Genomic DNA, 23,050 nt, shown 5'->3' with positions numbered 1-23,050 from the left:
TTTTTTAGTGATGGTAGGATTTAAAAATTTTATGCAAATATTTAAAACAGGAGAGACTTAACAATTTACTTTTTTTGCATACATTTTAAATTGTGCTAGAAAATTTCAAAGCACATCTTTGTTTGAAACGACGTTGATATGTTATGTGTAAATTACATAAAATCTCAGAACATCGAAGGCATATATACTTTCAGTGTAGGCTTAATAATTTATAAAACCCAATTGTATGCTATTTTCCTTCTATCCATATTCCAGATACGTTTATTGAGCATTGCATTTTTCCGAAAAAAATATTCTTAAATTATTTTTTTTGTGAAATTTTTAAGCCCAAACAAGCCAGAAAATTTAATAAGAGGCAAACGACAATTATAGTCAAACAGGTATCTATCACAGTATTTTCTGTTTTTATTAACGAATTTTGACAACTGAATAAATAAGAGACAAGCAAGAGAAAAAGAAAGGGATTTTATGAAATATAGTTTATATGTTGTATTATAAGTCTATATTAGAAAAAAATATAAAAAATCTAAAAACTGTAGAACAAATCCAAGTTTAGGGGTATTTAATAATAAAAATATAAAAAAACAATGGCATGAGAATGTCACAACAGTAACAAAACTGAATTAAATAGCTCAACGAATAGAATCTCTAGAACTTTTTTTCATCTTAACTCATAAAACTTTACTAATATTAATTAAACAACATAGATCAACAATTCATAATTTTTTTTAATTGTATAACTAGCGTATCCTTCTCCGTTTTGAAAACGCAATTGTTACATTTTTTTATGGACCTCTTCTCTAATTTTTTTTAAGTTTTTATTATGATTAAAATATGAAAAGGGGCGATGTAATTTTCTTAAACTATAAGAATTCAAAACAAATTTAACTTGAATAAAGAATCAAATTGCTCCATTTAATGACTTTTTTTTTATGTTTCAAAGTTCAGTTTTTGACACTTTTCATTCGAAATCTATGATGAATAATGTTTTTGAAAATATCGTGGAAGGGTTTTTAAATTTTAAAAAACGATTCTGACCGTTTTTCGAAACTAAGTTTTACAAAAATAATAAATAAAAAAAAAATTATTAATAGTGTGATCAGAAGATACGAGGTCTGATCGTAAATAAAAGACGAAGTATTCAAAATAGATTTATTTTAGTTTCGGTTTAGACTCATGATGAAAAGTAAGGGCTGGAAATTAAGTAATAAGAAATATTTGCTATAGACCATCTCGACGGCGTTTTCCGAAAAGAGTAAATTGCAGAAATAGAAGTTATTCTCTAAATGCTTATAATCAATATTTATTAATCACCTGCCACTTATATCGTCCTTCACATGTAAATTAAATGAGAAACACTCACATTTAGGGATTCTTATTGTTAGCAGGAGGTCGTCGCCTGACAAAAAGTAACACAGATATGCGTCTAAATTAATGCATTAAATTTATAACTGACACTTCTGAACTGTATAGCTAAAATAGGACTTGTAGATTTACAAAACCACAAAAAAGGCACTATTAAAATTTATTCTTTACTTTGGTAAATGATGATTATTATGAGCGTGTTATTTAAACCATACTTCATACATGCCCTTTTTCTTTTAGATTCACTTTTACGGACAAAATTTTCTGAAAATTAAACAGCTTCACCTCGTCCCCCATTTTTTCTTCGCTCTCGGCACGATATTATTTAGTGTCGGCGGATTACGATCCGATGACATTATAATTTTTATTTTTTAATCAAGCAAAATAAGAAGCAAATTTATAACAAGTATTTCATTTCACAAAAAATTATATAAAATGAAAATACATTTTTAAAGGTGTTTTGTAAATAACTGCAGAAACGCAATTTATGTTTAGTTTAGACATGTTTTCTGCTATTTCAAAAATAAAAATGAGAAGACATTATATTTGTCAGAGTGATGGGGTTTGGACTAGTAATTATAATATTTTTTAAAAAATCAGATCATTTAAAAAATTTATTTTTTGATTTTAATAGTGTAATCGAGAAAGTTATTGGAAAATTAGATAAAGCAGCATATAGAGAATTTATAGCAGAGAAAATAAAACTTAAAAATTTTCCTGGTAGAATGCCTATAGGGGATATAAAAAATGAGTACATCTTTAATTAATACCAAATAAAATTCATTCGAAAATTTAAAAGAAGTCAAAATTAAGTTTAAAAGACACAATGGGCACATTTTGTTAGAATACATGATTTACACAAATGATACAAGATACTCTAGGAATTCAAGAAAAAACTTTATATTTTTAATGTATTTTCACTTGCGCTTATTTTGAAAATTCAATGGTAATTTATTGTATAAAACGATAATTTTTTTTTCATTCTATGTGTGTTCTGTCGGTTTCCCAACAGACTAAAAATGTTTTAAACTAAGTTTTTTATTAATTGTCGCGCGCGCGGGGCGCACGTGCGCCCAGCCCGCACACGGCCCAATTCCCGCTTTTTGAGCCATTTTTCATTTTTTTAAGGGTGCTTATGAAAAATGGCTCGCGCGGGGATCGAACCCTTCCTCTTAAAATTTGACCAGTTCGTTTCAGAATCTCTGACCGCTGAGCTAAACTCAGTTATAAAAAAACCTTAAAATATAAATAAGTTAAAAACAACACCATTTTAAAAAATATTTCATAACATCCCTCAAATGGTCTTACCTGTGAAAAACTCGGAAGAATATAAAAATATTCTAGATATTATTGTAGAAAACAAAGTCGTAAAAGATATTTCGAGGTTTTCTTTGGCGAGATTAAGGAAAAAGGCTGAACACTTTACAATTGTAGATAATCATCTTTACTTAAGAGGTATCGACAATCTACATTTAAAGGTTTTTGCACAAACGGATATTTGTGCGATGAAGTTAGAAATGCAAAAACTTCACGTAGATGGGCATTTAGGTCAGAATGCCCTATACCTAAAAAGTAAATGTTTATATTTTTCAATCCCAAGGGAATTGATACGTGATGTTGTACGTGAATGTAAAATTTGCGCTCAATGTCAGCCTTTGAAGACAAAGGAAAAAATGAAACATATTACAGCAGAATTTCCATGGGAACGCCTAATGATAGATCTTATTGATATGAGATCATACAAGGAGTTTAACGATGGGTATTGCTGGATATTATCTATTTTGGATGTATATTCAAAATTTGCCAGAACATATCCGATAAAAGGTAAGACAGCTGAGTGTGTTATAGAGTGTTTGGAGGATTTATTTGAACATTATGGTGTACCTGGGATCATTCAAAGTGATAATGGTAAGGAGTTTAGGAACAAATTGATGTATGATCTTGCATCAAAATATAAAATCCTTCTAATAAACGGGAGACCTAGACATCCACAGACACAGGGTCAGGTGGAACGGTTTAACCAAACAATCACAAGGTTATTATCAAAAAAATTAATGGACGAAGAAACATCAGAACGAAGTGAAAGGTGGATTGATTGTCTAAAAAAGGTTACTAGTGTTTATAATCAAGCAGTTCATTCTGCGACTTCTTTTACTCCATTTGAGAAAATGTTTAACAGAGCTGGTTACAACACAGTAGTTCGTAAAAATTTAGAACCTGAGAATAAAGTGTCTTTAGAGTTAGATAGAGAAATATGTCCTGTGTCTGTTGATAATGAAATCGATTGTGTTAAAAAGGAAGAAAAATCTAAAGAAGACTGTGTATTTTCGAGTTACCAAAAAAAATACTTTGCACGAATGGATAGACGCGCGGTACACAATTCTATTTATGATTTTGAAGTAGGTGATACTGTTTTATTGAAAAAAGATTTTGATAATAATAAAAAAACTAAGAAAAAAAAACTTGAATCTTTCTATCATAAAGAGTCTATAGTAATAGAAATTTTATCTAACAATCGAGTAAAGTTAAATTTAGAAGGAAATGAAGTTATAGTAGATTTAAATTTGATTAAAAAAATAAAAAATTAGTTTATATATTTTGTCAGTACTTTTACTTATAAGGATTCCCGAACCCAACATATTATCTTGAGTTTAAAAAGATTCCAATATCAAAAATATTCCCATGCAAAAAAAAACTTCTGTAAATCTAAACAATTTAATTATCTTTTTAAAGTAAAACAAATCTATTATTTTTTATTCCTTAATTTTCCATCGGAAAAAAAAAATTGTTCTCACTGCGCTCGAACCCGGCAAAAACTTCGTTTTTGTGCGGGCTGGGCGCACGTGCGCCCTGGGCGCTTGACATTAATTGACAACCCCTTGGGGGCATGAATTTCTTTTATTTTTTTAGGCGAAAAAAATGTACATTTTCCCTTCAAAACATTATTGGAAAAAGAAAGAGAATATTTAAAGGATAGTATTCTCTGGTCTCCAGGGCAATCTCGGGGCCACTGGAGATCTGTTCCTTGACAATATGTATAAAAAAATTAGAGAAAATTTTATTTATTTTTGGAAAGAAGAAGTTAATAAACAAACTTATGAATTTCTGTATTAAATTATTGTACAAGCCGATTTTTTATAAAATTTCTTTTTGCTGTTATCCATGGTTTTATTCTTTCCATTTTTTCCTATTAGCATTGCTTTGATTTTTTCATTGTTCCCTTCTACCATTTCTCTGTCAAATTTCAACATGTTTATAATGTGACTTTTATTAAACTCTTCATATTTTTTTGTCTCGTAATTAAATACGAAATTTATTTTTGATCCTGTAAATAATGATACTATAGCACAGAAATTATATATGATGCAGTCATCATGTTTTTTATTCGACCTTAGATTTATTTCTTTAAATGTTTTAATCAAATCAATATTATTGCAGTCTGTAAAGGTTCTACATTTTTTAATATGGTTATTATCTTCAATATGATTTCCAATATCTCTTAGGGTTGAAAATAAGAAATCTTTACTTGCAGGAACTAAATTAATAAATATTTCTGCTTCGATAAATAGACAAATTTTAATACAATACAAATCGTATGTGCTACACTCCGATAGTTTTTTAACAATGGAATCAATAAGTTCTTCTTTTTTAATTTCATTTACTTCAACATTTTCAATTAATAAATTAATATCACATCTGTCTATTAATTTTTCAATAAATAATATATATGTAAATAATCTATTAATACTCATAACGGACGTGTTCAAAATTCTCTGTATGACAAATTTTACCTTATTGTATTTTTTTAATAAAAGATAAAATATTTCAATTTCCTTGTAAATTTTCATATCGAGAATCTCAGAAATTTTTATATAGCTTTTCTGTATTTCTGCTAAATGTTGTTCTTCTGTTTTCGTTTCAAATTCCTCCAAACTCTGTTGAAAAAGCATAAAATATTCAATTGATGTAGAAGCCAAGTCTAAATTAGCTATAATATCTGTTTCATTGTAATTATCAATATTTTCATCTGTATGGAAACTGCAAATATCGTAATCCCGTAAAGTCGAATTTTCAACAAATAAATCAAAAAAAGTAAGACATTTCAATAGTATTGCATCAGTTGAGTCTAATTTATGTACTATTGAAGGACACATGAACTCCTTAAATTCTCTTATAGGAAATTCGAAAAAATAATAGACATTTTCTATAAATAATCTCAATATAACACGATCTGTATCACCAGTCGAATTTACAACAAGTTTAAGACCAAATCCAGGGAAACATTCCATATCATCGTAGCTATATTGGCTTATCACTTTTTTCTTGAAAATTTCTTGTATATGAGATTTTTCTTCACAAATATACAAAAGATTTTTATGGTTTTGGTTTCTAAAACTTATGTTTAGCATTCTGATTTCTTCTATAATTTTTCTCATGGTAATACATTCATCAGGACTAACACACGCGTCCAAATCATTTTCTCTGTATGTAAGGACAATTAGTTCTAAGCTGTCAAGATCTAACATCTCAATTAATTTCTTTTCATAGTCGTTTATAATATGATCTATGGTTTTGTTCGTACATTCTATGCTAAAATATAAGTCCCCTTTATTTGTAGCATCTCCTTTTTCACAATCTATGTTAAAATCTAAGTCACTTTTATTTGTAGCATCATCTTTTTCTATAAAATATATTACATTTTTTAATAACCCACCACAAGGAGAAATAGACACCTTGGCATATTTTTTATTAATATCAAATTTCAAATAGTCTCCCTTCTGCATCATTTCCCCATTGTTTTATTAATATTAGTGTATAGAAGCATAAAAGCTTGTATAAACATAGTCGAAGAGAATATTTTCAAGAGTTTCATATTTGGGGCTACTAATTTTTATTTTTTATAAAAATTCTTAAAATTTTACAAATCGTCAAAAAAGAATAATAAACAAGTATAGACTATATTATGAACTGGAATTAGATTTGTTGTGATCTAGGCACCAATGATTACTCTTTTTATTTATACCAGACTATTTTTGCACAAGTTCCCTCGATCAGCATGATTAACTCAACCATTGTTTTAAAAATATAAAAGAAAAGCCATTTTAAATAACATGCAATTTAATCTAGACTTTTCTACTTTTTTTTATAAATATAATATACTTTATTATCTGACATCATAAAAAAAATAAATCAGATGATAGCGAAAATAATTTTTTTTTAATTTCTAGAATATACATGAGAATAATGAAAATTTTCAATGATTGAAATTTTATAAAAGAAATTACAATAAATCATTTTTTGGTACATTTGAGCGGGGTGTTTACAGGGGTTTGCATTTTTTATAGTCCAACTTTTGCATTTTTATAGTCCAACTTTTGCATTTTTATAGTCCAACTTTTGCATTTTTTATAGTCCAACTTTTGCATTTTTATAGTCCAACTTTTGCATTTTTATAGTCCATTTTTTTTTATTTCTGAAGGCCTTTTTTTTTGAAAAAACCCCCCCTAATGCCTAGAAAACCAAGATCTACAGTCACTCCAGATGTCTTAAAACTTATTGAAAAACATATAAAAAACAAAATATTGACATTAAATAATATAGCTACTACATTAGATTTAAGTTATAAAACAGTTTGGAAAATACATAGGAAAATGTTAGAGGGAGAACCCATTTGTTCTACAAGTACAATAAATCGTATCAAAGTATCATCTTCTAGTGTATTAAAGCCATCCGACCTTGTGCTAAAAAACATAATTGTACGTAGTAATGACAAGACTCTTAGTGAAATCAAAGAAGAACTAAATTCTTTAGCAAATGTTTCAATGTCTTTGTCTACTATTTCTCGAAAGTTGAAATATCTTAATGTTACTGTCGTACCTCCTGCGGAAGTACAACTCCAATAAAGATAAGTTACACCTACAATGTTTATTTCTTATATCTTCCATACCCCTAAGTATGGAATTTTCTTTTATAGTTTTTTATTGTTTGTTTACGGGGTAAACAAATCAAGAAATGTCAAAAATGATATGTTTGACATGTGGGATACCACATCCTACCCACTTCTTTTAATGTCTTTTATGTGGATCCAATTTCCTCCTTCGTTCACTCTGGCCCAGATTCCCTTGTTTACAATTTCTTTGATTGTGTATGGTCCTTTATACTGTTCATCCATCTTACCGGCGTTGAATTCTTTAATAAATACTTTTTCGTTTATTTGTAATTTTTTATCATTTTTAAGGTTTGGTATAATGGGAGTTGTTTTATTTTTAGGCTCTTTGTTGGTGGTTTGCCTTTTGAATGGGTCAAAAAAACTGTATTTTTTCTCCAGTTCGAATGGTGAGCATCCGATTGTTCTTTTATAATTGACGTTTAGCTTGATGTTGATTTTATTTGTTGTTTCTCTGATGTTATTAGATCTATTCATTCTTAAGCACTCAGCTATTATGCTGTTTTGTCTTTCAGCCATTCCGTTACTTTGTGGATGATATATTGGGGTGTTTATAAGTTTAATTCCCCTACAGTTTCCGTATTTTTCTCTTAGTTTTTCGCCTGAGAATTGTGTGCCATTGTCCATGATAATTTTTTTCCGGCTGTTGGAATTCTTGTATCCATTTATCTATACATTTTATTATGGTATTTTCCGTGATGTTATACAGTAGGTATACCCTTGAGACTCTTGAATAGACATCTGTTATGGACAGATAATATGCCTTGTGATGAATATCTTCATGGATGAAATTTTCGAGTTCAAATGGTCCAAATATGTCCATTGCAATCGTTCCGTACATTTTATCGGAGGTTATTTGTAATTTCTGAATTTTTACTTTTTCTTTCTTGTTTAGGTTGCATATTTTGCAGTTTTTTGTTACATTAATTATCTTGCTTTTTATTCCGTTGATGCTGTAAAAGGGAGATAAATTTTTGTTCAATACGACTATTCCTGGGTGACCAGCAATTTCATGTATCTTTTTTAGGAAGTTTTCGGATTCGGAGTTTTTAGTTATTATTTTATCATCTTTGTTCTTTTTCCAGTTTTTTGTCCCGAATTTTTTTGTAGATATTTTCTCTGCATATAATTCTATTGTATTTATTAGATCGTTTTCGTACTTAGCTTTTTCTGTTCTGAAACATCTTGATAGATGATCTGCTACGGTGTTGTCTTCACCAGCTATTTGTTTTATACTGTAGTTGTATTCTAGCATCATCGCGTCCCATCTTTCTATTCTTCTGCTTATTTTGCTTTTAAAAAGGCAGTTCCTATTATCCGTGTGTATTTCGACATAATTTCCAAGTATAATGTTTCTACATTTGTCCATTGCGTAGACTATCGCGAAGTATTCTTTCTCTACTATTGTGTAGTTTCTTTCTGTTTTGTTGAACTTCATGCTTATATTTAGTATTATTCCGTGTTCCTTTGATAATACTGCTCCCATTCCGAGTTCTGAGGTGTCGCAGTGTAGTGTAAATTTTTTGTTATAGTCTGGTAGTACTAGGTAGCTTTTATTCTTTAGTTTGTCTATTAGCTTATTTATCGTTGAATTGTCTTCTTTAGTTAGTTTAACTATCTGTTCTTTCCCTTTTAGTTTTTCTGTTAAATTTAAAATTTCTAAGCTTAAATTTGGGATGTATTTCCTATACCAATTGAATATTCCTATTATTTTCTGTAGATATTTTTTGGTTTTACATTTCATGTTTTCGATTAGTTTACTGTCTTTAGTGAGAGGGTACATTTTACCGTTAAAGATTCTTGTTCCTAGAATTTCTGTGTCTTTGGTGCAGAATTCTGATTTAGCGAAGTTTACAATTACGTTGTGCTTCTGTAGCCTTGTAAATAATTCTTTAGTGTGTTCAGATGAGACTCGTAGTCCTTCGTGGCTATAATTATGTCGTCTATGTATACCGATATATTTTTGATCCCGAAGAGTATTTTGTTCATTGTTTTCTGGAATGCTTTGGGGCCATTTTTTAATCCGAAAGGGAGTCTTTTGTATCTGAATGTTTTGCCGAATATAGAGAATGCTGTCCATTTCCTGCTTTCTTCTGTTAGGAGTAATTGGTTAAATCCATTCGTCAGGTCCAATTTGCTTATTACTTCGCTTTTTCCGATTTGATAAATGATATCGTCCATCTTTGGAATTATTTCTACTTCGTCTTCGATAAAGTTATTAATTTCTCTGTAGTCTATTACTAGTCTAATCTTGCCGTTTTTCTTTTTCTTAAAGAAAGCGGGGCTGGTGTTCCTTTCGTTGCATTCCTCGATTATATTAGAGTCCAATAGTAGTTCTATTTCTAGTATTGCGTCTTCTTTGTAGTTTGAAGGTACTGCGTAATTAATTTTCTTAAGCTTTATGTTGTTTTTAGACACTTGTAATTTGACTTGATCTGTGTTTATTGGGTCGCTTTCTTTAATTTTGCTTTTAAAGTCATCTATGATTTTATGTAATCTTGCTTCATCTTTTGTAATGAGCGTTTTCAAAGGTTTTTGGAATTCTGTTTCTTCTTGATTAGTTTTCATACTCATGGTTGAGTTGTTCCAAATTATTTTCCTTCTTGTAAAGTCAAGTATAATTTCATTTCTCGATATAAAGTCTCTGCCGAGTAAGATATTAACCGGTAAGTTTTGTAATAGATATAATTCTATTTTACATGTTTCGTTTTTTTCCTTCAGCTGTAATTCTAATTCTATTAACGTACTGGTGGTTTCGTTTGATTTATTTCCAAACATTACCTGGATCTCTTTACTTTCTCTGGTGGTAAGATTCCATTGTTCTACGAGGTCTGCTTTGATGAAGTTTAATCCTGCTCCACAGTCTAGAGTTCCTGTTGACTCGTGTTTCTTATTGATTATGAGTGGAATGTCGAGTTGTTCGACAATAGTAGGATTTTCTAAAATAACGTAGTTTAAAGAGTTTTTATTTTCTCTGGGTTCTGAAATCTTCCTCGTTGTATTCTTTAGGTTCAAGTTGGTATCGGGAGCTAATGCCTTCTTGTTGAGGTTAAATTTTTCGTTTTTAACTTTGCTAATATTTGATCGATTTGTTTCGTTGCTTTGACCGCAATCTCTCGTTGTATGTCCCAGAGTTTTGTGGACTTTACACCACTTTTTCATGAATCTTATACCTGAGATGTTGTTTATCTTCCTCGGTATGTTAAATCTTGTTATGATGTTTTCTTCCATTCTTTTCAGGGCTGGTATGATTTCAAGTAGTGTTTCGAGGTTTTGTTCCTCAAGGTATCTTACCGTTTCTAAGCCAAGTCCTCTGTAAATGGATTCCTTTGATCTTCGTTCGTATTCCTTCTGGCTGCAATTAGATACCTTACTGTAGATGGTTACTCGTTTCATGATTTCGTTTATGTAGTTATCAAAGAAAATGTAGTCAGTTTGTTTTAGATTATCCAGTTCTACTATTAAGTTCTCGACTCTTTTCTGTGAGAACACCTGTGAAATGATGTAGTTCTTGTTTTCTTCGTAGTTATCTTTCAAATTGGCTTTGTCTATAATCTGATCTTCAATGAGATCGAATAAAAATAGCTTTTTTGTCTCTTCGTTCCATTGATTCCTTTGGAAAATTTCTTCAATTTTCTTAAACCATCCTAGTAGATCGATTTCGTAGATATCGTCAATCATTTCTACATTTTTGGTGATTCCTAGGTCCACTTCACCTGTATTAATTCTTATAGAGACTACTTTTGCTTCTTGAGTTTTAGAGTTGTGTCCTGCGATTTCTTTCCTCGCGTGGGTTGGAGTTCATGATGTTTGTACTCTCTTATTGAATTCAATATGTCGTACCTCCTGCGGAAGTACAACTCCAATAAAGATAAGTTAAACCTATAATGTTTATTTCAAATATCTTCCAAACCCCTAAGTATGGAATTTTCTTTTATAGTTTTTTATTGTTTGTTTACGGGGTAAACAAATCAAGAAATGTCAAAAATGATATGTTTGACATGTGGGATACCACAATTACAAGAAAAAGACTATCTCTAATTCCTGCAGAGCGTAATTCGCAAACAAAATTGATAAAAGAGCCGAATATGCCATGGAAATATCGGGGTATTCACTAGAAAATTTGATTTTTTTGGATGAAACTGGATTTAATCCCCATACTACAAGGCATTATGGGGTTTCTTATAAAAATAAAAAAGCATTTAAAACAGTCCCCGCAAATCGAGGCAAAAATTTAAGTTGTCTTTGCGTGATTTCAAAATCATATATTATAACATACGAAATGAAAAGGGGCGCATATAATTTTGCTCTATTCGTCGAATTTATTGAAAGGCATCTTGTATATTTTTTCCAAATAAATCCTAAAAAAATTTTAATAATGGATAATGCTAAATTTCATCATTTAAGAGAAGTTTTGGATAATCTAAGAGAATTGGGCATATCTTATGTTTTTTTTGCCTCCATATTCCCCACAACTTAATCCTATTGAAGAATTTTTTTCTATGATAAAATCGAGGTTTTGTGCTATACGAAACTCAAATAATACAGTAGAAACAGATTTGGAGCAGGTGCTGAACAATGAGTTTAGCCTTTCGTGTAATGGATTCTACACTAATATGGTAAGATGGCTAGAAATGGCAAGGCAGAAAAACGAGTTTATCTAATTAAATGAGGTTGTATATTATTTACACATAATTTCTTGATTGTTCATTGTATCAAATTTTGGTTTTTTTGTTATTTTTTTTCAAAAGTGGGACTATAAAAATGCAAAAGTTGGACTATAAAAATGCAAAACCCTGTAACTTCTTTAAAATATTTAAATGCCCTTCTTTCCGTTTTTTAAACTAATTCGATTATGATATATGTAAATCTATTTATTATATTTTTTACGATTTTATTAATAAAGAGGTGAAATCTAGGACGGAAAATTGTGACTTAATAAGAATGATAGTTGATAAATATTTATAAAATGTGAAATTTTAAGATGTAATTGGTTAAACCATCATTTTTTGCACTATATTTTGTATTATTATCTTTAACAAAAAATTGATCGATTTATATATATTTATGTATGGACAGCATCAGCTCTAAAATTTTATAGACGTGAAGCTGGTGCTTAATTGTTTTTTGTATTTAATTTTTAATTTGTACTTTTAGAAGAAAGAATACTTCAACAAGATATAATTTGATCAAAAAAGAGATCCTATTATTTTTCCATCAAATTGAAATTCTAAATCTACATAGAGAACAATTAGAAGCTGGATTATCGAGAGTAATAATTATTATAAAAAACTAAGTCTGAAAGGTAAGCAATAACTTATACCTTTTAGACGGGGGGAAAGGCATATTTAATTCTTCCTTTGAGAATAGATTAATGTTTATTTTTTTGTCCATAAAGTGATGTCAAAAAGGTAGAGTAAGATGGGATTAGGATTTACTAACTACTTTAAATTTTAATTTACAGCCAAATATTTAATTAATTTGTGCTTATTGAGGTATTACGTTGGTGTAGGCCATTCCTCAGATAGCATTCTATGATGCTTCTACGTATGTTAGAATATTGTTAAAATAATATGATATATACTTAAATTGTCTGCGTGAGCATTATTTTCTCCTTTGGGGATACAACGATTGATTGTGCAGTTTGAATTACTCCTCTGCATTTTCGTGTTTTAGAATAAAAAAATATTTAGAGGAAAATAAATTCTAGACAATTCTTTTGTTGAAAAAGTAAAATAAAAATATTGTGGTAATCTAGACTCACTTATATTTTAATTTTTAACCTTTTCAATATTATTAAAAATTTCCATTTGCTATATAAAAGGTTTAAAATGTAAGATGCGTTAAGTTGTTCTATATTTGATTGGATTACTTTTAAGAGTTGGTTTATGGTAGAAAAAGACTTAGAAAATTTTTCTCTCACAATAAACAAAAACAAAGGGTATATTAATGAACGAACGATATAAAACCACGATTACTGCCTTCCGACTGCGTCTAAGTAGTGCTAAATCAATGTGGAAACTAGAAGAAGGCTATTTTATATATAATTTCTTCCTTTCGAATTGTTCCTTAGAAGAAAAATGAATAATTTTTTCTCTACAAACATAAAAAGAACAACTCCGAAGAGTTTGAGTTCTGGAGAAAAATAAACATTTAATACACTAACACTTTTCAGATAGTTTGTTCAATTGTCCGCAATAATTTTATATTTAGAGTGGTCAGTAATTTTTTTCTCTGTCCTGTTTTATTTGAACAATACTATTTCTTTAATAGCATTTTGTGGTATTACCACCAGTGGAGCGGTTTTTTTTTGTAAATAACACTCGATAGTGCTCCTCCCTAAAATATTTTTGGTCGTTACTATATTTATTTTCGACGTTCGTTCTCAAAGACTCCTTTTTTTCTTTTAAGGTGGCCGGGGTAACATAAAAAGAAAATCTATAACAACATATTTTTTTTAAAATTTATTTGGTGGAAAATAAATAAAAATATAATAATGTGTTAAAAATTACCACACATTTTATAACTTTCTTATTAATAAATTCATTGCTGGTTGCTTCGTTTCTCTTTTATCTCAACCTTTATCAAACACGAATTTCTTTTATATTTCAGGCATGGCCGTTTGGAACCCGCTTTGAAATTTTAAAGGGCCCTTTTTAAAAAATAACAAAATTGGCAAAAACAATGTTTGTCGGGGCAGATGAGCTTTTTAGAAATAAAATACAATTATACATGGAAAACAAAGAAAATGTATTATAGTAACATGTGATTGAATCGGCGCACGCCTTGCTCGTTTCTGTAACTATAGAAATACTGCTTTTTTCTTGAGGCAATACGGGATAATGTATACCCTGTTTCTATTATGATCTTGATCAATGGGAGGATATGAGACCACATTAGACAAGCTAAGGATGATGCAAAGAACTGTGAATCATACCATCAACGCTGTAAATCCTAGCGATTCTGAGACCCAATAGCAAATAATTTAATTAGTTTTAGCTCATTTCTAAAAAAAAATATATGATATAGACATGGAATAAACCAGGACGAACACTATGAGTACCGGTTAAAGTTCCTCTGAGCTTTCCAAATCCTTAAAAATCAACGGATAAATCGTCTTCTTTCATTATTTTAAATAAATCATCAAGTCTCTTTTTTATAAGTTTTTTTTATTTTTCCTTTTTTTTAAAATTTTCAAAGCGGGTTCATTTTCTCAAAGCGAGTTCCAAACGGTCATGTACCAACATTAAGAAGAATACTCAACTATATACTTTATAAAATAAGATTCTTTTGTAAATGGCGCCCTTGTACATCTAGCTGCTCTCGAAATTCGGCTTGTTCTAAAGTAAACTCTTAAGCATTAACACTTTAATGTCTGACCCTTGGCTTTTAGTTGATTGTAACCCAAGTTTTTGTTTATACATTCTGTTTGGTAAAAATAATAAATAGTTAATTAATTAATTTTTTTCTATAAATTATATATTTGTAGCTCAGCTTGTCACGATATCGCTCACAGAATTCAAATCAAACAGACTATAATTTCTGTGATATTATTTTCGTTTTTTCAATTCAAATATTCATCTTTTTTCTCCTTCGGCATCACCACTTTTTAGGTTCGTTTTATTTTCTAGTGCTCTTACAGCTCTTTCCACTTCTTTGTCTTCTGCTTCCTCTTCGTCCGTTCCTTTTCGTTTCAAATAGATGACCTCTAGAGTGTTTTCAGTACTAGACTAATGTATGCTTCCAGGTAGTATTAGATTTCGAACTTCCTTATGTTTTTTCTGTTATATTTGTCTCAACTCCCTCTAATGTTCTTATAAAAGGAGCTATTATTGTGCGGGATTTGTCAAATTGTCTTATTCTATTTGCAAAAAGGTGGATTGGTCTAAAATAAAATATTTTTTAAATATGAAGGAGAAAAAATTTAAAACTTATAAAAGAAATTCTATCAGAAAAAAAAAGATGTAGATGTAGTTAATACCACATTCATCTATTTAATCTTTCTAATTTTTTCTATTTTAATTAGAGAATCATATCAAAAAATAGGTGCACTTTCACAATGGTCGAAGGCAATGCTTTCATTAAACATAGCTGTTTCGAATCCCATACACCAAAATGTTTCTACATCTAAGTGCAGTTGGTCGAGCTTAGATGATGGCAACGTAGATTTAATCATTATGTTGATTTAACATAATTTGATGTATGCCCAGCCCTAAGAGTTTTTTCATTTGGTGTAGAAACGACCTCAAGCCCTAAAGAGTATCCCCCTTGTATTTATATGCATAAAAGTATCTTATGGCTACGGCCTAGTTGGAGCATTTCTGATTCAATCTAAAAATAATTTTTATAGCTAACAAAGAGACTAGACGAAGTAGCGCAATACAAATCATAGGGCCCTTCCTACTGGATTTTGTAACACTGTGCCTTAAACTAGTTTGACACTGATGGTCGACAAAACTTAATAAAATGCTGGACTTATGCTGTGAGGTGTATTGATCGTGTATCGATGCTGATTTAAGTATCGACCTTTGGGCTAAAAAATAATATATCATTTCTTTTATTCTAATCATGCCTTCTAAAATTATCAGCTACGAGGTAACTCAAGACACAATTTGTGATAGATGGAAATTTTTTTTGAGTCAAAGTCTATTGGATATGGCGAAGCTTGATGCATCATGGGGGGTTATCTGAAGGTTTTGTAATTTATAATCTTATAGAATTAGTTGAATAAGCAACTCTACAAGTCCTCTGGTATTATATAAGGTGTTTCCCACCTTTTACTAAAAAATAGAATTGGATAAAGCTATTACATAAATATCATACTAAATAAATAAATGTATTATATATTATTGAATAGTACAGATGTTTAAAATATAATTATAAAAAGCTAAACAGTGATAATTTGTTCATTGAGTGCTTTCAGTTTTCCGAAATATTAGAAAAAAATAACCATCGTATCTATTATTATTCGTTCTTCAGTGCATAAAACTCATCTTCGAGTGACAGTATATTGCAATTATAGACAATATTACAACATTAATAATTATAAAAGATATGATTTATTTGGGGGTTGTTTTCAAGTATATCGGCATTATCAAACAAACCATTACGTCAAAATTATCATACATTTACAATATAGTTTTTATTGAATTCACAGGTATTTTTAATATAAATTTTGTATAAGCAAAGACTACCTAAAAGAGAACTCTTATAAAGAAACTTAAAATTTTAAGAAGAATATGTCCAAAAAAAATTTATGGATGCTTAGTCATCAAGGCACGAGGCGATAGTCCTGTATAACTGAATCTGGGCATGGTTCTAAAATTGATAGAGCAGAATTAAATGTAATTAATTTCATTGTTATTTTAGTTGATATTATTGTTATGATGATAAGTTTATATTCTTTTAGTCTCATGTTTCCCCTTACTCCTCTTTCAATGTTATTTTTATCCTTTAATAGAGAAAACTTTCATTAATTTGAAAACACATAAAATGTTTATATTATCAATATTCATCTCCATGTAATTTTTCACATGTAATTAAAGAGGTTAAATTTATTAAAACTAAATTTGATGCATAAAGGAAATGTTTCTTAAGATATCATATAAGGTAATGGGTTGTTGAAGACATTTATGTTTTTGTTAAACAAATTAAGTTAATGGTATTTATTTAAAAAATTTATCTTACAGATTTATAACCCTATTTTTACACAAAAATTCTAACAAAAGACATAGTAATTCTACATTCATAATCGTTCTCCAATTTTACGATCCTCGTTGTTGCTAGCACTTTGTTCACGCCAGTTGTTTTCTGTTTAAAAGAAGTATTGTTTTTTTAATTGAAAAATATCTTTTATAAAGTCAAAGTTATTGACTGTAATAAAATTTTCAAAGTAATGTCCAATAAAATCGCCTATTTTTGCCTTCACAGTAAAGGTAGATAAATACGGTATATATTCTTTAATTTTATATTATTGCTAAATAAATTGAATAAAATGTATAAGTAAAATAATAATTGTTTTTGGGGAATTTATTAGGAAAATTTTTTTTTATAAAAATACAGAAAATATTTATTGCTAAATTTTTATCTGTTAATGGTTCTACTTGACAATGTTTACCTAAGTGCAAATCCCTCTGCACAGTTATGAATTGCGTATAGAATTTTTTCTTTTAATACTTCCTTGCTTGAATATTCAGGAAGTAATAACATATTTAAGCAAGATTTTACAATCGGAAATTTTTTATCATTATCAGACTCTATTTTTCGTATTGTAAATCTACCTAGATATACTCCAGAACCAGAAAGGTCCCTAAATCCTCTCATGGGCAATCTATTAGATCCCGTCACGAAATGTAATAGTAATTTTTTTTCATCTTCAGTAAAATTTTTTATAATTTCCCAAAACCATATAATTATTTGGTCATTTATAGTAAAACCATCATATCGTGTATTTTTAATCCAATCTGCTACATCTATATTATCTAAACCACAGAAAAGTGATTTTAAATGATCATACGTAAATTTATTTATTAATCCACCCGGAATAACATCATTAATTCCTAATTTAATTTCATCACATTGTATTTTTATTTTACTTATGTATTTATGCTTTAGATATTCCTCAATATATAAATCTAAATTTGATTCATCGACTATAATATTTTTACCGTTTTGAATTAATTCGACATCTTCTATTTCAAATGTAAGTTTTAGTTCCTGAAGATTTTCAGAGTGTTCTCTTAAAGACAACAAATTTTTATATAACACCAAGTCTAACTTTTCAAAATCAGACATATTGATTGGTATTTCAAGCATATGCTTCCATACTATTTCATGAAAGGAAACATTTGCATTCACTTTGCTCACAAGCATTCTTCCCAGTATTCTACCTAAAAATCTGTAATATATCAATTTATCAACATTTGTCACATGCGTACATCCTGGAATCATCTTAGTTACATCATCACCTGGTGAATAAAATAATTTAATTTCTGGCGAAAAAATTATAGATAATATTAAAGTAATCCATTCTCTGGTAATTGCACCTTGATCAATGCCTTCTTCATTTTTAAAACTTATTATAATATTATTGTTTGGCAGCAGATCCGAACTTCTTAATTTCATAATTTGATCAAAAGATGATTTTAAAACATTGTTACGATCTACGTAAATTTTAAATTTTTTTGATTGAGTTGTAGGATACTTACTTTTTATTTCTTGATAAAACCTTTTTTCTTTTAAAAACATTTCACAATCATTGTCTCGTGCATCGTTGTGTTGTTTCAACTCTCTAATATAATATTTAAATAATTGTAAGAGGAAAAATAATAGTCCCGTTAGCGCAAAAGCTAGTAGAATTTTGGCAAATACTATTGCGTTCATGGGGGAAATTTTTTTTAAAACAAAACAAATGATTTTATTTAATTAAAAGATAAAAAAATATAATAAGTTTACACTAGTTTAATTTGATAAGATTAAAAAAAATAATATTTTATCTGTTAAAATATTGTGCAAGATTATAAGAAATTTTTTTAATGGAATTAAAAGCAAAAATTTGTAATTGTGTTTTGTACATAGCTGCATCAACCGGTCACACGTCATAAACATCAATGTCACATATGTTCAAAAACATGTTATGCATCTCAAGTAGCCTGTCAAAACGAGTCACACAAACAAACGAAGGTTGTATGAATACTTTGCATTCGTAAGTATGCCAATGTATATGAAAGTGTTAACAGCAAATAAAACAAAATTTGAATATAAAAGAAAGTTTGTCTTTGAAGGATACGACAATGATTGAACAAAGAGGAATAAAGAAAGGCAGTATGAATGCCATAACCAATAATAAATAAAATAAAAATAATTATAGTAAAATCCTTTTAGAGTTTTATTCGAAATTTAGCAAAGTCCCATCTATGGAACAATTAGGCTCCCACAATACACTTTTTCGTAATTATAATTTTATACGAATCCGCTAGAACGAGTGGATATTTTAAGGGTTTATATTCAAGTTTGACAGTTAGCATGTGAAATTTTTTTTTACAATCAAAACCAATCACTATAATTTTAAGGATCTAACAATTGTATCACAAAGTATATAAAATTATAATTATAATTTTCTATTACGGATATTTTTTATGAATTAGAAGACGTAATTTGTTTAATCAATTTCAATCTGAAAATTAAATCAATAAATTTTCGTTCATATAATACTAAGCTAATTTTTTATCTTCTCTTTTTTACTAATATATGATTGAGTAGATCTAATTTACGCCTTTAAATAGTTGCTTTCCTACTATATATTCTTTATATGATTTTTCAAATATGACATCAAGTATATTTTTACGCCTAATTGATTGTAAAAGATTTTGTGAACTGATTAATACATGAAATTCGAAGGCGTCTATAGTCAGAAGACTATAGTTTTGGATTTATATTATTCATTTTTATTACTTTTTCACATAAAAAATTATAATTTTAATCAAAATTTACTAATTTATAACTCACTCTGTAACAAGTTTTTAGCTAGTAACATACAGAAAAGTCAAAGCAATTAACAAAACCATACCTATTCTTTTTTTACACAAATATGAAAATAACAAAAAATTATAATGAAATAAAACAAAAATAGATAATATACTAAAGGTTTAATATTACTGTCGTTGGGATCGTCTTTTAACCCACATCGTTATAATTGATTTTTTTCTTGCTCCGTCTCTTTATAATTTTTATCGAGTTCCGTATTCTCGTTTTTATCATTAGGCTCTACATTTTTTAGATTCTTATCTTTTTTTTCGTTCAAAAGATTAGTATCCAGTCTCAAGTTATTTAGGTTCTTATCAAAATTTTTGTTATCAAGATTATAATCAGATACAGGGTTACCTTGATTTTTATCATTCTGTTCTGTCTTCTTATGATCATTTTCAAGCTCTTTATTCTGACTGTTATTATCAAATTGAGTGTTCCTGAATTTTTTATTCAATCTTTTTTGTCTTCTTAAACTAATATTATGATGTTCAGTTGTGTTAGTACTCTTTAAATTATCTTTATAATCTGAAAACCTTTGTATGCATAGCTCTTCATATCGTAATTTACCATCAAAATCAAATAATTGTGTATATGTAAGAGATTTAGGTCCAACATTCGCTCTTTCTAATACAATTCCAAAAAAAAAATTTCTTCCATCCATCAAGTTAATTGTACCTTTAAAATATTTCTCACTTTCAATAAATTTTATTACAGAATCGTAGCAATTAAAGTTTGATGCCGCTGCTCTAATTTCATCATATTCCTCTTTATTTACTAAAAGTAAGTTGCTTCCATTACTTGTCATTGATAGTTGCACATTATCCATAAATTCACTCATATTTCGGGCATCAGTTTTAAAATATTCGTCCTTGAGAAGTGTAATTTGTAAGCTTTTTAGACGGCTAGCATAGCTTGTAACACCTATATATACATCACATGTACAATTTTCTTTATATTCAACAAATAAAGACAGCCAACAATATTCCATAACAAAATACATAAAAAAATTCCAATACATTGGGGTCTTTTTTTAATATAATATTTATTTCAGAAAATTAATTTAAATCTTAATATGATATGTTAAATTAATATAAAAATAAAAGATTTGCGTTTTCTGCTATTAATAACTTTTTAAAGTCAGATTGTTAAAATCAAAAGTAAATCTAGTAATAACAATAACAAATTCGTAAAAAAAGTCTAATAATAAATTAAAATTGGTTCGTTAATATAATTATTTTAAATAATAAAATATATTAGTAAAATATGTAAATTCAACCAACACTTTAAAAGAATAAAATCAATTGTGTGCCTAAATAAATTATAAGTATTAAACTATCATTTTTATGCCTTTTTATAACAATATACTCAAAGCTCATTGAACTTTGTCGGTGATATTTTCTTGTAATAAATTTTTTAAAAAAATCATAAATGTTGTAGTGTTAAAAATTCATATATTTTTGATTAAAATTAATTAGAGGCTAGTTTATATGTTTCAAAAATGTTTATTAGTATTGTTATAGCTTAAAAGTAAACATAAAAACGGAGCATTTTCACTTTATCCCCCCCCTTACCAATATAAATTAAGAATTTTTAAAAAATATCCCTTTTTTCGAAATTCGAAGCGGAAAAAATGTGAAGGAGCAAAAGTCAAAAAAATAAAGTTGTAATAAAATAGCATATTTACCAAAAATAAAACAATTGTTTTTTTGTTTTTTTTTTCGTTTTTTTTAAAAATTTCCTTCTTCCACTTATTGATCAAGATTTATCTTTATTGTACATTGCAATGTATAACAACGAAATCTCTATATAAACAATATTATATAAGGTTCATTTGCTGTTATAAATGAATATTTATAAAGAATTAAAGAATTTTCCAAACTTGTAATATGGTACTTTTGGAGCTAAAATATAACATATATTAATAAATTGACATTCTATACGATTCAATAATTCTTAAAAGAGCATAAATATAACATTATTTTTACTTTGTTTGTCTAGAAAAACCAATAAAAACCTAAAAAACAAGACTAATAAATATACTACCAAACTAAGAATCTGTTTTAAAAAACATAAACTGTGTATAAACATGTTTATCTTTAGCAAAAATTAAATGTAATGACAAAGAAAGCAATAGGTTAAAACATATTTTTACAAATTTAGACTTCTATTTAACTCATAGTTTATTAGAAAACATTATTAAATTGGTTTAAATAATATATTTTTCATAAACTATGTTAAAATTAGATATTTCTAAGACCATTTTTTTTCTTATGTAAATTTTTCTCTGTTCCTTTCCGCTCTGGACGCTTCGACTTTTGAAAAAAAGAGTTAAAAATAAAAAATTCTTTATTTATATTGGTAAGGGGGGGGATAAAGTGAAAATTAGCCAACGCAAAAATGTAAAGTTTATTATACGTAATTAAACAAATTAAATAGTATTGAATTTTAAAGACTTATTTACTAATAATATATGTTCATAAATCAACGATTATATAAGCAAGTAAATTTTTGAATCAGTACCATTTCTATAAATCTTTTTCATTTTTATGATGTTTAGCCTTGTAAAATTCGTACATATAATATATTACTATAATTAAAAGCGGAATAGTAATATATAATACGACTATAATTAGATTAGATAAATGTATCACAATTGTACGCTTTGTATCACCATCATCTGAATTAGTATATTCTTCATTAGCATGATTTGATTGCGAAGTTTTCTGTTTGATATCGAATTTACTGGGATTGCAATACTCGTTCGTATAAAGAACTTGTCCTTTGTGGTCAATGTATTCTGAATGAGTATAATCTAATCTTAATTCATTTGTATCAGCATCAAATTTCTTTTCAAATTCTTTTTCGTGGTGAGAAAACTCTATAAAATTAATATAAACATTATTTTTATACTCCATTCTTGGTTCGCTTTTATCATCAGTGATTACACTTGCAACTTGCGTTTTTGGTTATTCGACATCTAGTACATCAAAATTTTGTTCTTAAATTTCTATCGTTGATACTTTTTCGTTGCATATTTGCTTATATAAGACTGCATATTTAGCATAAAAAGATACAGTACTAGTAAAATATTGAAAACCATTTTTTCCATGTAAATAAAAAATTAATAAAAAAGAAGAAAAACATTCTATAATCTACAATAAGGGGTTAAAAATAACAATATATTATAAGGTAAAAGTTCAAATTCATTAT

At 28.2% G+C, this 23,050-nt stretch overlaps 2 protein-coding genes across 2 annotated transcripts; both read right to left on the bottom strand.

Moving 5' to 3' along the window:
• Positions 1-4,475: 4,475 nt before the first annotated feature.
• VNE69_04007 (uncharacterized protein) lies at positions 4,476-6,149 on the bottom strand (the record flags this gene model as incomplete). Its single annotated transcript, XM_065473251.1, has 1 exon — positions 4,476-6,149. The coding sequence occupies one exon, from the start codon at positions 6,147-6,149 to the stop codon at positions 4,476-4,478; it is 1,674 nt and encodes a 557-aa protein (XP_065329323.1).
• An 11,276-nt stretch (positions 6,150-17,425) lies between these two features.
• On the bottom strand, positions 17,426-18,694 carry VNE69_04006 (E3 ubiquitin-protein ligase; the record flags this gene model as incomplete). Its single annotated transcript, XM_065473250.1, has 1 exon — positions 17,426-18,694. The coding sequence occupies one exon, from the start codon at positions 18,692-18,694 to the stop codon at positions 17,426-17,428; it is 1,269 nt and encodes a 422-aa protein (XP_065329322.1).
• Between the last annotated feature and the right edge of the window lie 4,356 nt (positions 18,695-23,050).

This window comes from Vairimorpha necatrix, chromosome 4 (assembly GCF_036630325.1).
Source record: "Vairimorpha necatrix chromosome 4, complete sequence".
NCBI lineage: Eukaryota > Fungi > Microsporidia > Nosematidae > Vairimorpha > Vairimorpha necatrix.
This window is presented reverse-complemented; position numbering and strand designations above follow the sequence as displayed.